The 16,161-nt window shown below is 43.5% G+C and overlaps 1 protein-coding gene across 7 annotated transcripts in view; it reads right to left on the reverse strand.

Moving 5' to 3' along the window:
• NRDE2 (NRDE-2, necessary for RNA interference, domain containing) overlaps positions 1-16,161 on the reverse strand; it is a 50,659-nt gene that overhangs the window by 14,293 nt on the left and 20,205 nt on the right. For 6 of the 7 annotated variants that reach the window (XR_014021641.1, XR_014021642.1, XR_014021643.1 and 3 more), the window contains exons 5-10: positions 13,085-13,535; positions 11,742-12,147; positions 10,196-10,329; positions 7,890-8,010; positions 3,053-3,228; positions 637-1,023 (exon numbers count right to left, since the gene is read on the reverse strand). Coding sequence is in view for 2 of the 7 variants with exons in the window: in XM_081291616.1 (XP_081147742.1) it covers positions 637-1,023; positions 3,053-3,228; positions 7,890-8,010; positions 10,196-10,329; positions 11,742-12,147; positions 13,085-13,535 (1,675 nt within the window). In the remaining 5 variants the exon portion in view is untranslated. The remainder of the gene's footprint in view (positions 1-636; positions 1,024-3,052; positions 3,229-7,889; positions 8,011-10,195; positions 10,330-11,741; positions 12,148-13,084; positions 13,536-16,161) is intronic. The other variant, XM_081291617.1, reaches the window with a different exon arrangement.

Raw genomic sequence — 16,161 nt, forward strand, 5'->3', positions numbered from 1 at the left:
CTTTCCTGGGTGTTTGGTAAACACCAAGGCTCTCTGAGCTAGAAAAGAAACCAGGATTTTACCAAGGCCTCAGGAGCCCAACATTAACACATCCAGGTTTCCATTTCAAATCTCTATAAACAAAGTTGATACGCTTCAAATGTTCTTCTTCAAAGAGATGTGGCCACCACATTTTATCAAAAACACTATTTTAACACAACTTGGTATGCATAAGCTGTAGTTAGCTTCAAAACTCTGAATGTTAAGAGTCAGTACTAACTATGGCCAGCAGAGGGCAGAGCAGCAGGCTGAGACTCACTTTTGAGCAGACCGCTGAGGATAAGTAGCTTATTTATCTATTCTAATAAGCACATAAATCCTTTAACCCTGCTTAAGCTGACTCTGGTTCTTAACACCAACTGCCCACATCATCACAGGCATCTGGTAAGAACCTCCTCGTGACAGCTCCAGCACTGAGCCCTGGACTGGCCCCTGCTTTCCTCTTCCCTGCAGCCCCTCTGAAGGGCAGCCATGCCCAACGTGCCTTCAGGAGTCAGCATGGTTCCTGGAGCAGCACTTGGGGCCTTACAATGCCATCTGTAACACTGATGTGAAATGAAAAAGCCCCAAACCTGGGCAGGAGGCAGCTGGAGTTACCTTTGCAATCTCGTACCGTAACCAGGAGAAGCAGAGCTGAGACTTTTGCTTGCCTGAAAACAAAGGCATCACAAGGTGGAAGACATTGCGAATGAACTCCTCGCCCTCTCGATTGTGACCCCTGGTCCAGCGGAGAGAGCCCAACCGGTCCATGCGGCCAACACAGCTAATGCCAGAAAATGAAAGGTTGAAAAAAGTCAAGGGCTTTTCATCACAGAGTTCACTATCAAAGATGCTGCTCTCATCCATGGCCAGGTACAGGCAGGAGGCTGGAGGGACAAAGCCAGAAGGCACACCCAAGAACTGCAGAAAGGCCTCGATCAGCTGGAACTGAAGCTCTTGGCTGGAAAGTCTGATCAGAGATTGTCCAATATCATCAAACAACACCTGTATCAAAGGCAAAATAAAGGGATCCATTTAATGAAATGAACAAACACACAAGACTTCTATCTTCACATTTTTTCACATTTCTTTTTATATGGAGGTACTAATGATTCAACATGACTCAAATTAAAGTAAATCTTATATTGAACTAAGTTTTCTGCAAAATACAAAAAAGCTGGATGCCTCCAAGGCCTCCCAGACAGCTGGAGAACCACTAGCAGCCCAAGACTACTACCACTTTCACACCTCTGGGGAGAACTGTGAAGGCAGACAGGCACAAACAGGCTTAAGCCGACCACTTCCAAAGAATCCTGCTGGATTCATAGTAGAGATTGACCATGTTCCCTTCAAAAAGCACACATAATTGCTTTTACAGTTACTATAACAAACCTTTGTATCTTAAGGTAAAAAAATTCTATTTGAGAATTTTTTTGTCCAAATTTTCTTCAGAAAATGAAAACTGCAGATAAACAGGCACAGGTAAGAAGAAAATGACAAGAGCATTTAAGAGCCCAATACCAACTGTACGTGTTCACAGCTGATTTCATGTAAATGTTTGAAAACATCCAAGCCAAGGACACCCACTGCCCTTTGTCTCAAAGTACTTGCTGCTTGTCTGATTCATCTCTGTGGCTCTCGGCAGAGGAAATCAAAATGCAAACACAATAAACTTGGGACTCAATGAATCAAACCATCAATTAATCAAAAAGATTTTGTTCCCCAGGCCTGGACTAGAGAAAAAGCTAAATGACAAGAAGTCACTCACAACAGTTGTGTGCTCCAGGTCCATGAGACAGGTGGAATTCTTGGTAGAGAACCAACTTCCCAAAGGTTAGTCGTGAACTCCATATAAGATCCTGGAACACCAAAAGGAGACCCCAGTCTCCCCTAAACACTCAGCTGCAGTCAGGAAAGAGGTCTCCCACACAAACACGCCTCCCACAGCAGGCGGGGAGCTGAGGTTTCCCTGGAAGCTGGCCCTCCTGCCCAGACCACACCTGCTTTTCTAGCCCCAATTCTCTGCATCTTAACTCCAGTCTGGCCACCCTGTTCACAGATGTGGCTGGCACTGTGGGGCCTTCATGCTCCAGCATCAACAAACAACCCTTCAACATACAAGAACATCACCTAAGCACAGAATGAGCTTTGCTCTAGGCACTGATGACACAGCAATGAACAAGAGGCAGAACTCCCCACCTTTGAGGCATGTCACTTGCAAGGTCACAGAGAAAAATCTATTCAGGTAACACCCACCAAGTAGTAGAGCTGGTACCTGGTCAATTCCAGGCATCAAAAGAGCACTTCTGGGCTGGGAATGTGGCTCAAGTGGTAGTGCGCTGGCCTGGCATGCTCGAGGCACTGGGTTCGATCCTCAGCACCACATAAAAATAAAGATATTGTGTCCACCTAAAACAAACCAAAAAAGAGCACTTCCTCCCTCATTTTAATTTAAAACCCGCAGAGCTGCTAACCCACAAATGCAGAGCAGCACGGATCATACCATGGAACAACAGTAAAGTGACAAACCAACATCAGCGCCTTCCTCAACAAGACAAGCTGTGCGCCTACTGCTCTGGTATGGTCTCTCCATTCTCCCCTCATGCATTCTAGAGTTGAATACAGCTGCTACATCTTCATGGATCCAAGAGAATGGGTGGGGGAGCAGACACAATTAAATAATCTAGGACAATGATCCAAATTTTAGAACTTGAGGCCACAGGGTTCCACATGAAAAGTTAACTAAATGACCTGGAAGACACTCTCCAAAGGGGAGACCAAGAGAGCCTACCTTCAACAGGATCTACCTAGTCAAGTGCCAATAAGTGCCATAACCAGATGCAGGGAAATTCTATCTGATACTGAACAGGAGGGCTGTTTCCCCAGACACAGACAGAAACAGGCCAGAGTCTTCTGAGCCAGCCAAGCACTAGGGCACCCCCAGCAACTTCTTTCAGATAAGGAGACATAATGGGAATGAAAGGAGGACAAAAATCCCAAGGTCAATTTCCTGCCTTCGGTGGAGTGCACGTGCCTGTCTCTCGGGATCCTCACAGTCTTCCTCAGTTTGTTTCTTGGTCTTATCAGGGCGCCAGGGCCGCCAGTGCCTTTGATCTCGGGAACGCTCAGCAGCAAGCCAGATCTGCCACCTGGGCAGAGTCTTCTCTTTTATCTCCTGGTCATCCTCTTCTGGCTCGTCATCATCCTCATCTAGACAAGAATGAAATCTCCAGTTCACCTAAGCAGTAAATAAAACCCCCACAGTCACCCAGTCAGCCTGCTGTGCCAGGTACTGTGTAGGCACCTACCACGCCAAGATGAATCAGAGCCAGGCCAGCCTCCTCAGGCATTCAGGGGCATCTAGGGACTTTCCCAAGGCCCAGGAAGAACAGGCAGGAAAGATAAGGGAATCAGACGATTTGAAATGCTATCACAGCAAAAAAAAAGAATGATAGATACTCTAGACCAGCACTGTTCAAAAGAACTTTCTGCAGAGGTGAAAAATGTTCTTTATCTGTGCTAAAACAGTACCAACTAGCTACATGTGACTTACTGGGCACCTGAAATGTCACAAATAAAAAAAAAAAAAACTGAATTCTTAATTTCATTTTAATTAATTTTTAAATAATCACTAGAGGTAACTAGAGGTCACTGTTTTGGACAACACAGTTTTAAAATGCTGAGTGACCATATTGGCTTAGATTTCCTTAAGCCATCAGAATATTTAGACAGTGGCCTTATCATTAACTATGACACCACTGTAAGTTGCTTAAAAATAGGTCAATTCAGAATATCTAGTAATTTCTCTGTTTCCTAATTCTGAACAACTGATTCCAGAAAAACAAAAACCTATGTTCACATAAAATCCTATACACTAATGTTTGTAGTGGCTTTATTCACAGTAGCCCAAACGTCCCACAGTAAGTGAACAGAACCTGTGATACAACTATACTGTGGACTACTAATACTCAGTGTTAAAAACGAACAACTATTGATAGACTTGTGCTAAGCGAAAAATTCAATCTCAAAAAACTACACAGAAAACAAGTGTTGCAAAGAAGGTGGAGAGACCAGAGCCTTTGTGCAGTGGTGGTAGGAATGTAAAATGATACAGTCACTGTAAAAAATAGTATTGACAGTTGAAAAGATTGAACTTAGGATTACCATGATTGGGCAATTCCACTTCTGAATATATACCAAGAACCAAAAGCAGGAACTCAAATATTTTACACCCGTGTTCGTGACAGCATCAGCAACCACTGAAGGTGAAGCAACCCAAGTGTCCATCAATGGAAGAATGAATAAACAAAATGTGGCACACACATCCCATCTTAAGAGAAAGGGAAATTCCAACACATGCACAACACAGGTGAACCTTAAGGACACTATGATAAGTGGAATAAGCTTGTCACAAAAGGACAAATAATTACAAAACTGATCTTGTGTGAGGTTACTAAAGCAAGAAAGAATGGTAGCTGCTACAGGGAGAGGGGATTAATGAGCACAGAGTTTCAGAGAAGGAAGATGCAAACATTCTAGAGATGATAGAGAACAGATCAGTGGAAGGGAACAGGGGGACCAAAAAGGGGAGTCATGGGGGGGAGCTCTGTGTGATGAATCAGATCTGTGTTGGAGTGTGGTGGTGACTGCATGAAGCTACACGGGACCGAAGTGCTTAGGGAAACACACACACACATACAAACGAGGTGCAGACTGGTGAAACTGGAATAAACCCTGCAGACTATACCAATGCCAGCTTCCTGGTTGTGAAACTCTGCCCAATATGTGGAACTGAGCAAAGGGTTCACAAAACTTCTAGGTACATTTGTTTTAGCTTCTTGTAAATCTACAAGTATTTCAAAATAAAAAAACAACAAAAACCCTGAATAATTTAAATGTATAACAGCATTCTACTTAAATGTTCTGTGTTTCTCAAAGTAAAATACCAAAATGTATTCATCCTCATCTTCTAAAGGTCTACATTTAAAGTAATTCATTAAACACTTTTGAGAAATACTTTTTTTTTTTTTTCAGGGTAGAAATTAAAAGTTTATTAAAGGACAGCAGAAAAGACTTCTCCCGGAGGAAGAAGGGGACCCAAGAGGTGGAATCCCAGAAATACTTTAAAATGATCCCTGAGTTATACATATTCAGTTAGACACCTGAATTTATTGCACTAAGAATTCAAGCAAGGCATGATATTATGTGCCTGTAATCCCAGTTACTTAGGAGGCTGAGACAGGAGGATCATAAGTTCTAGGCCAGTCTGAGCAACTTACTGAGACTCTGTCTCAAAATTTGAAATTTTTTTTTTTAATATTTTATTATTTTTTTAGTTCTCGGTGGACACAACATCTTTGTTGGTATGTGGTGCTGAGGATCGAACCCGGGCCGCACGCATGCCAGGTGAGCGCGCTACCGCTTGAGCCACATCTCCAGCCCTGAAAATATTTTTAAAAGGGATCGGAGTATAGCTCAATGGTAGAAGTGTTTGCCTAGAATGTGCAAGGCCCTGGGTCCAATCCCTAGGTCTGAAGAAAAAAAAAAAGAAAAAAGAATTCAAATGATCACATGGTTTTGGACAGGCAGACATAATAATTACAGACTAATGGGTAAAAGTAAGCTGTGATATATGAAAAAGATATGCCTCAGAACACATTATAAAATCCTAACTACCTTCTAAATGCTACATTTCTCAGGGTGGACAGAAATTTTAAAAGTAAAAACAAAAATGGTTACCAACTAGTTTTCTGGAAACAAGAAAATTATCAATCTCTCTGCTGGTTTTTTGAAAGACTCCCATTAAATTCATCAGAAAGAAATTAATTAAATTCAATAGACAATTTTCTTTAATAGAAACATTAGGAAATCTCAGGAAATATAGGTGCCAAAACACCTCCCTAACTTGATATTAAAAGTCAAGGTCTCCACACTTAACACTCCTTTCTAAGAAAACTAACTTTACATCTTATTATGAGTGACCATGAGACATCTGGACACTCATCAGAGAAACAGTGTTACCCTAATCTCCAGATAACTGCTATGAGAACGCTACTTTATCATTGCAAAACTGCAGAATTTGACAAACTTTATAACACAGATACTAAGCATCATAATAATCTTGCTCCTCAACAAATCAAAAAGCTAGCCTAAAACACAGACCCAAGTTGAGTCAGTCACTGAATAAAGAAGGCTTAATGCCAAGACTGCCATTTTTTGGTCCTTGGTCACTACATCTCTGTGGCCAACAGTGCAACACTTCCATTCCACACATGCAGGCTTTAGGCTGTTGGCCTTCACACAGAGCCACTGGTTAGCCTGGAGACTGGTTCCAGTTCTTGTTGAAAAAGAACCCTCAAGGGAAATCTAAAAGCTGAGCCTACCACAGGGTCCCGTGAGGCACGATCCTCACCCGAAGGCGCCCCCAGCAGAGCAAGCCCAAAACTTCAAAGGAGCCCTCTGCCCCCTCAGTGGTAGCAGAGATGCCACCTGGCCCGAGCTCTGTGCCGGGCAAACCACGCCGACACCAAAGTTTCTATCTATAGGTCAAGAAAACGGCCTAGAGAGGCTCGGGTTGTGGCTCAGTGGCACAGCGCTTGACTCTCACACGTGCAGCACTGGGTTCGATCCTCAGCACCACATAAAAATAAACAAAGATATTGTGTCCACGTATAACTAAAAAAAACATTAAAAAAAATAGAAAACAGGGCCTAGAAAGGTCATGCTGGGAGAAGAGGCAGCTGAGCCTCAGCTAGGACCTGGTCCTAGTACTAGTACCAAGTCCTGGTACTTTGGATCAAACAGTCTGCCTGGGAGACCTCCCTCTAGGCTAGAAGTGCTTTTCAGAGAGAGAAGCAGTTACTGAATATCTAAGAGCTGCACCACCCAAGGCCCAGCTGTGAGTATGTGGCTGGTGAGTACTGGACAAGTGGCTGGGTGAACTGACGTGAGTGGCAGGTGCAAAATACACACCAACTTTCAAGGAATTAGCAGGAAAAGGAGAAAAATGTAAAATATCTTATTAATAATTTTTAAATACTGATAGTATTTACATGCTGCAATGTTTATGTTATGATATACAAGCTTAAAAACACCATTATTAATTAATTTCACTGTTTCTTTTTACTACTTTTGGTACTAGGGATGGAATCCAGGGTCACTTTACCACTGAGTGACATCCCCAGCCCTCCCCAGCCCACCCCACTTTTTAAATATTTTATTCTGAGATAAGATATCATTAAATTGCTTAGGGCCTCAATAAATTGCTGCAGCTAGCCGTGAACTTGTAATCCTCCTGCCTCAGCCTCCAAAGCACTGGGATTACAGGCATGTGCCACCACACCCAACTTTTTACTTTTTTATTGTAGTTACTGGAAAATCTGAAATCACATGGCTTGTGTTGCATTTCTATTAGATAGTGCTGTGTTAGAATTTAAATCTGGAAAGAACTCTGGAGTTATGCAGAATGACAGTTATACAAATGCTAGTTAATAATTATTTTGCAATATTCCTAGAAAGGCAAAAAGGATCTGTTGGTCTGTATGTTGCCAAAGGAACAATAAGACCTTCTTAAACACACACTTGCTTCTTCAGGAGCAACTTACAAAGAAAATAAAAAATTCCTTCCCCCAGAGACTCAATCCTCAGAGCACTGCGGACTGGAGGAACGGGATGTTAAGTACTTTCAAGCCTAAAAGAGGAAGAAACAGTCTACTCTCCCATGAAATCTACTTAATGTGTTTTTGACATTTTGAAGTTTATACATGTTCTTAAGCCACGGATAAAAAGGTTATACAGACATACAAGTGACCATGAAGATGCTGAAACTCCAGAAGAAAAGCGCATACCCATCTTCCCGGGGAGGCACCTACCTGGATTGATGACCACCCAGCCACCCCGCTCCTGCTGGTGCATCCACGCCCGCCAGCCTCGCGCTCCTTTCTCCCCAGGCCGTGGCTCTCCACTGTCCCAGAAGGGCTCAAAAAATTCCACCTGTTTAGGTTTAAAAACACATAAGTTAGGCCTACAGGACAACACTGCTGAGTCACTGGGCAAAATAAGAGCTGGTGGACACACCAGGAGCAGAGGATTCCTAAAGCCATATGTGGCTACCAGTGTTTGAAGTCAACACACGGAACACGCCACGACAAAAACACAATAGCTAGTGTGGTAGGCAGCCTCCAAGACACCTCACTCCTGCCTCGGAATGCACACTTCTGAGCAAAGGCTGGCCCAGTGACTTACAATAAATCAAATATGGCCAAGATGAAGAGATGACACTTCCAAAGTTAGGTTATAAAAAAAGACCGGCCAAATTCTAGTGACAGGGCCTGCAGCTGGGCAGGAGACAAGCAGTTTCCCAGTTCTGCTCCTTGGTGGCTTTGCCTGTTCCTCTAATGCCACTGGATCCCCCGACAGATATCTGAAGTCACATTGCTTTCAAGACCTTTTCAGGGGAAGGGAATTCAAAATTCCAATGACCTTGAGCTCTTGAGGGGAAAACCACATCTTAGGTAACTCTACCCCCAACACCTGGCACAGAGCTCAACACATAGAAGGGACTTAATAAATGCCTGTTGGCACAGACACAGAAGGGAAGCATGCCAAGGAAAAAAATGGCCTGCATTTTAGCCTGACCCATGAGCCCCTGGCTCCACGCATGTGGGCATTAGGTCCATAGTGTGTGGAAACCGGCTCACTGGCAATAAATAACTCCCCACGGAACAGAATGTGAACGCGTTGAGCAGGAACGTGATCATGCTATCAACTGGCAACAGGACTTCAAGAGTGAGCCAACAACCCTACTCCCACAAGGCTCTTGTAAGAAACCTTTCAAAGGACAAACTTTCTTCCAACCAGCACAGCACAGCATAGACAGAGTCACAGGATTATGCAGCCTGAGCACTGTCCTGCACACTTGGAGGAACATAGTCTCTAGAAGAGTCAGGGCAGGGTAGGACAGGGCAGGGCAGAGCAAGCAAGCTGATATGGGCCCTGCACTCCCAGCATGTGTCAGTCACCCTCGGAAAAGGAACTGGAAGACTATGCTCTCGCTTCATAGGGCTGCTCCTGTGAGAGTGACGGAAGAAAGTGCACTCAAGAAAAAGAACTTTTCTTAAAATAGTGTGATAAATTATTGTAACCAGTGTTTTTTACTCCAAAGAAACAGTGGTATCTGACTGTTTTATTACATAAACTGTTAATGTGTGTACAGTAATGTCTCAGTTAATAAAAAATGGAAAATTGTTAAGTAAGAAGTTTCGTTTCAAAGTTGTCACATAAATGCTTTGGAAACACACATACCTATTAGTACTTAAAACCTCAAGACTAAGGCTCATGATCCCTGGACACCTATGAGCAGCTAAGCACTGGTCCTCTTGTGTCACAGTAGCCAGTGGACTCCTTCTCCGGGCAGTAAATGCTTTCCTCACAGACAGTGAGTCTCAGTAGAGGAACAAGGATGAGAGGGATTCAGACCCCAACCCTTAGAATCAGCTAAGAATCACTTCTGGAACACAGCATATTCTTAAAAAACCAAAGAATATAAAACTACTCTATCTGGCTTATTAATAATCCATTACACTAATGTTAACTAGTAATTCTTTAACCCAACTTTAACTAGAGATAAATCATTATAAAAATGGTTTTTACTGGCAATTCATGAAACTTCCATAGGAGGGAGACCTGAGCCTCTTGAGAGCAAAAAAGCAGTTTTCTTCAGTGGAAAAAGGGAAGACAGTGGTTTTCACAAGGGCATATCTCTATAATAAGATGTTCTCATTTCTTCACAAAACAAACTCTGGCACTGTTCACTTGTCACCTAAAAGATGAACCCTTATCAAGGACTGGTGTGGACAAAGTACCTGTATGCAATTTCATTTGCAACTCCAGCAAACACTGTAGGCAGTAGAAAGGTTACCTGGCCAGCACCACAAGACCCAGACTAGGACGCAGGAGAGTGACGGGCCTGCCACTGCATGACTGCTGGAGATGACCTGCCTTTAAACAAGGGCCACGAGGGGAGAATGGATGGATAATGGGCACGTCTCCACGTGGAGAGAAAGGACGAATCTTCCCTTCTCTATCCTTATTTCATTACTTTCACTGTGGAATTTTCCTTGGCTCAGGGAAATATTTCTGAGAAAGAGACACTGATCATATAAGCAGAGATTGGTACCTGTACTTTGGTAGGCAGATCTTTCACACTGTCAGGTTTGAAGAAAGTGAAGTCAACCATGGCCTGGAACAAAGACACGGCCTTCTCTGAGTGGCCAGCCTGCCGCAGAAAGTGGCACTGCTGAAGAAGGAGTGCTGCAGAAGGGAGAAGAAAGGGAAGGAAGTCCTTGCTGATACCACTGAGGGAGAGAACAGGACGCTCACAACATGCAACTGAACACTGAGAATATCTTTTGCCAGAAATTCCTGTTAACATTTTCAAAGCTGGAACACACACATGTCCTGATCTAAAAGGAATATCAGCAGTACTCCATCAAAGTATAATCTTGCTGATTTTTGATGAAGCCAACACAGAATACTATTATAATAAAAACTACACATGGTACCTAAAAATACGTCAAGAGATTGATCTGAATGTTGGCTGTCAAATATTCAACACTGCTACAAGAAGAACTGTGGGAAAAGGATGACGTAGATTTTTATCAGAGAGCAAAGCTCTGTACCCCACAGATCACTAGATGGCGTCACTGCCCAGCAATTTTCATTACTGTGAACAAATCCAGGTTCTATGCTTGAAATTTTCAGTTCAGCGTTGCAATGGTATAATTCCATTTGCTAAATAACATCAAGCTATGTATGTAGCATATCACAAATAATTTTAAATATAAGACTTTTAAAAGTTACTCCATGGAATTTATTTTATTTTTTGGTGCTGGAGAGCAAACCTAGGGCCTCATACATGCTAAGCACTCACTCCCAATACCTCCAGCCCCAAAGGTGAGATTCTTTATGTTGAGTGGTAAATGCTTATAAATTTATAGAGCACTATGTTTGTATTAGAAGCTAACAGTAATAACAGCAGGGAATTCAATAAAAGATATGTCTGTTAGGTGCCACACACTAAGCTGGACTCACCACATATCATCTCTATCTCATTGATGTTCACAATAGCCCTGTGAGCAGATGAGTTTTTTTAAACTATTGCTCCTGATGGGGAAACTGGAGCTCAAACAGGAAAACGAATATATATGTCCAAAGTCACACCAGAGCCAATGAAGGACAAATCCCAGATTCAAACTGAAGAGTGACATTCTCCAGCTCCTGCATAACATGCTACCTCACATTACTGCAGAAATCTATAGTCTAAGCTCCTTGGAATACACCCAAAACATTAACAGCATAATAATATCAATATCGTATCTACGCAGTCAGTAAGGCATCTCATGTACATTATTACCAGCGACCAGGTAACTAGGGGTTGTAACAGGTTGATAGCCAAAGCACTTAAAAGACTGTTTACTGGACTAATAAGTACAAAAGTTGGAACTTCATGTTCAGTGACATTTTCCCAACTACTGATTCTAAACAGTCCCCACCCCGCCACCAACACCCCTACCCACAGAGCTGGAGGGGAATCTTATAATCTACCAGAGTCATAACACTTTTTTAAAAAATTACTTCTGACAATTTAGACTTTTCTAAAATAAACCAAAAATAAGTCCTTTTTCCCAACTCCTCCCACGCAACTGGATCAGTTATCTTCTTACCAAACATGGCCTCTTCTATGCCAGGCAGCGCAGGGTGAGATAAGATGCTGCCATCCTTAACAGCAGACAGAGTGCTCAAGCACTTTCCATAAAGACTGTGAATTTTTGATATTGAAAAAGTGCTAAATTGGCTCTGGCAAAACAAAAGGTATTTCTGCCAAAGGACTGTGTTATTGGGATGTAAAAAGATCAGTTTCTGCCACTCTTTGACCAGCGCAGCAGGCTCCCAGAACTCCGCACAGAGCTTCAGCTTGGCGAGCTTGAGATCGATGCTGCTCTGGTTGCTCTCAATGGCCCGCTCCAGGATAGCCAGCTTCTTCTCCAGGATGAGCTTCAGGGACTTCTTTCTCTTCTCCTGTTCCCCTTCCTCCATAGCATACAGGCCAGGACTCCTCATGACCTCATCCTCAATGACAAAAACACCAATTTACTAACACAATGAGTGGGGACCTCCAGCGTGTCGACAGTGCTTGGGTAGGCTAACAATCCCCACGAGTTTCTACCTTGTCGATAACCACTCATTCATCATAATTCCTTTTCATGAAAACTCGGTTCTTAAGATGCCTGTGTCACCTACCACAGTAGTCGTGATCTCTTTACTTCAACAGATTGACCTGCCTACTCTGCCATTTTTAACTTAGATTTATTTAAGTGTTAGTAACCAGCATATCGTGCCCTGAAAACCTTTTCTGAAGAGCCAGTCTTACCAATAAAACAGCCAAACATGGGACAGTATCTAATGATAGCATGTGGTTCCAAGTGAAGACAAAAGACAGACCCATCTGCTTTAGGGAAACACACAGGGAGCACACAGCTCTAGCTACTGACTTCTGATTTGTGCGCTTGGCCTGTGTTGTTTGTACTTCAGACTTGCCTCCCACTGCCTAGTGAATATCTACTCCTCTTGAGATTCTGTTCCTTCCTGAGCTAGGATGTGGCTTGGTGCAAGAGCACTTGCTCAGTGCAAGAGCACTTACTCAGCACAAGTGAGGCCCTGGTTTTGATCCCTAGCACCAAAAAAAAAAAAAAAAGAAGAAGAAAAAGAAAAGGATTCTGTTCCAATCTCACCTTCCCTTGGGAGCCTGTCTTCCTCCCCAGTGGCAAGTGACTCCATTCCCAAATAACAGAGCACAGCACTGACTACCCAGGCTGCATTTGTTCCTCACGTCAGGCTTCCTCAGTGGACCCTGAGCAAGCTCAGGGAAAGGGCTAGAGCCTAACTATCTTTACATGCTCAGTGCCAGGTTTCCTCATGGCAGCTCCGAAAGTGCTGCAGAATAAAAGGGTCTGCCCCAAACAGGAATCTCATTCCAAGGTATGGGAACCTGGACAGGGACACTTACCTGAAAAGCGACAAATGCCATCCACAGCTGAATATCCCGAGGGTTCTCCCGAACCTTCCTATTAAACTCCTCCACCTTTGCCTTGAGAAGAGCATTCTCTCTGTCCAGCTGTGAGTCTGGCTGCTTTGATTCTGCTTCTGAAGGACCCTGTCCTTGTAACCACTGTGTGGTTGACCGATCATAAATCCCCAAAGGATTCAACCAGGTTGTAACAGGAGAAGCCATATCATCCAAGTCCTTCACGGGGATAAACAAGACCGGCTCTGCAGAGGGAGGATCAGTTCTACTGCTAACAGAAACGCCATCAACGCTCATCAACCCCACGCTCTTCTTCGTAAAATAGCGTTCAACGTGCCTGTGCGCACGCTTCTTTGTTGAGGAAGCCCCTTCCCAAGATATGCACTGCTTCTTCGGGTTAATGCCCAGGCAGGAGTCTCCTTTCCTCTTGTATCTTTAAAAAAAAAAAAGAAAAAAGGTTACTGAGGGAGTACATGTGCTACCTCAAAGTGCCTGAAGGCTCATTAGAACTTTAAACTCTTTCAAGTTCACTGCAGACAAATTGCTTGTGTTAGGGCTGGGGTTGGGGCTTAGTAGTAGAGCGCTCGCCTAGCATGTGTAAGGTACTGGGTTCGATTCTCAGTACTGCATATAAATAAATAAAATAAAGGTCCATTGACAACTAAAAAATATTTTTTTAAAAAATTGCTTCTATTTAGAGCCATGAGAGAATTAGCAATCAACATTTTCTGCCGAGTCTGACTGCTTCCCCTAACAAGTCAACCCTCGTTAACGTTTCCATCATGACCATCTTCTAGATTTTAGTAATTTATATTTTCCTGGAGCTTTGTGGTTAAAGTACTGCCATATTCATTATGTCATCTGATCATCACAACCACACAAGACAGGCAGGCAGAAATCTCATCACCTTTTACATTGTTCCTAATAAGCACACTGAGCTGGGAACCTAAGCCATCTGTCTCCTACCTCAGTCCCGATTTCTCAATATCATCCTGTGTCCGTACGTAAGACAACATACAGGCCTAAGATTCTTTTTTCAGTCCTGAAACAAAGTATGTCAAATGAAATTACATCTGGCTATTTTCTACTCTAGAAGAAAAGAGGCTGGGTTCTTAAACGCTTTTATGTAACACGTAGGTGTCCCCAGAGTTACCAGCACATGACTACTGAATATACGCATAGGCAAAATGAAAGAAAATTTTGTACTTTTTTGTATATAGTTAGCAAACAACCCAATTAAAAACTGAGCAAAGCGAGGCACAGTGGTGCACACCTGTAATCCCATCAACTTGGGAGGCTGAGGCAAGAGCATCCCAAGTTTGAGCCAGCCTCAACAACTTAGCAAGACCCTAAGCAATTTAGCAAGACCCTGTCTCAAAGTTTTAAAAAATAAAAAGGGCTGGGGATCTAGCTCAATGGTAAAGCACAACTGCATTCAATCCCTAGTACCAAAAATAAACAAATAAGTAGCGCGCTCAACTGGCATGCACGGGGCACTGGGTTCGATCCTCAGCATGGAAAACTAAAAAATAAATATTAAAAAATTCTCTTTAAAAAAAAGGACAACAGCCAGCGGCTGAGCCAGGACCAGCAACACCAGCAGTGGAAAGAACCACTACTGACAAATGCTGCCACACAGGTGAGCCCCACAAACTGACGCAGGGCGCCGCCAGTCTGCTCCCGTGGATTCTGACCAGGCTTGAGGAATCACGGGTGGGAGGAAGTTAGGAAGGTGCCTGCCGCTGGAAGCATGGGAAGGACCGGAGCAGAAAAGCACCAGACACAGCGAGCCTCTCTTGTCATTCGGTCTGGCTCTCACAAGCTCTGCCTCCACCACACCGCAGGCCACTATGGTCTCCCCCTCCATCCTGAGCTTCTCCACTGCCCGCAGCTGCCCTCTGTGAACACCCTGTCCTTTGTCACTGCTCAAGTGTGATGACTTCCGCAAGATGGAAATGTTTTCTCCCCCACCCGCCCTGCAGGGCTTGGATGTCCTCTCAGGAACTGACAGTCAACCCTAATTCCCAAATTCCTACAGGGATGGTATTTGGAGGCGGGATCGCTAGAACATAATGGATCCAAAACGAAGGTCACCATCAGCATGGGACCCCCAAAGTGGGACTGGTGACTTCCCAGGAAGAAGGGAACAAAGTCCTGAGCTGACACAGTTGCTCTGTCTCCCAGGTCCTCATGCAGCCAGGGCCAGAGGCTGACCGTGAGCCACACACACCTGGATTCTTCAGTGAGTCACCGAGTCCTGGACCCCCAGGATTTTGTTAAAGGAGCAGAAAGCAGAGAAGACAAACCCTTTTCCTATCCCCTCCTCTCAACTCTTCCTAGATCACCTTAGGACAATCTTTCTGTATTCCAATATAAGTCAAAAACTGAAACGGGGCTGGGGTGCACCTCAGAGGTAGAGCTGTGCTCAGCATGCCTGGGGCAATACTCGAGCGCCAAAACCTAAGGAGCATAACAACAACTTGTAATGGGACAAAACAGAGTTAAACAGTTCTAAACACACTCCTCATTCCCTAAGGAACAAACTAAGTAAAAAAAAAATTATTACTGTCTCTTTAATTACTACTATTTTAATAGTATTGATCCCTTATTAAAAACATACAGTATTTTAAATATTCATATAACCTGTTAAAAATGTTTACTGAGGCCAGGCACAGTGGTGCATACTCAGTGACTCAGGAGGCCAAAGCAGGAAGATCGCAAGTTTGAGGCTGGCCTCAACAACTCGGTGAGGCCCTAAGCAATGACACCCTGCTTCAAAATAAAAAATCATAAGGGATGTGGCTTACTGGGTAAGCACCCCTGGGTTCAATCCCCAGTATGGGGGAGGAATTATTTAGTTTTCTAATTTAAAAGTAATAGCTTCATTTTCTGTAGCAAAGGAGATGAAACTGCTAGAGAATCTTACTGGCCTATATTATCTACTTTCAGACATTGCTCTGTATATATTTGGATATTTGCACGTACACTTCCTTTTTAACAGTTGATATCACATAGTTTCAAGATTTCCTCCCTACCTTCAAGCTCTCTCCATACCAACA

Source organism: Spermophilus citellus (assembly GCF_964194105.1).
Source record: "Spermophilus citellus genome assembly, chromosome: 4".
Classification (NCBI taxonomy): Eukaryota; Metazoa; Chordata; class Mammalia; order Rodentia; family Sciuridae; genus Spermophilus; species Spermophilus citellus.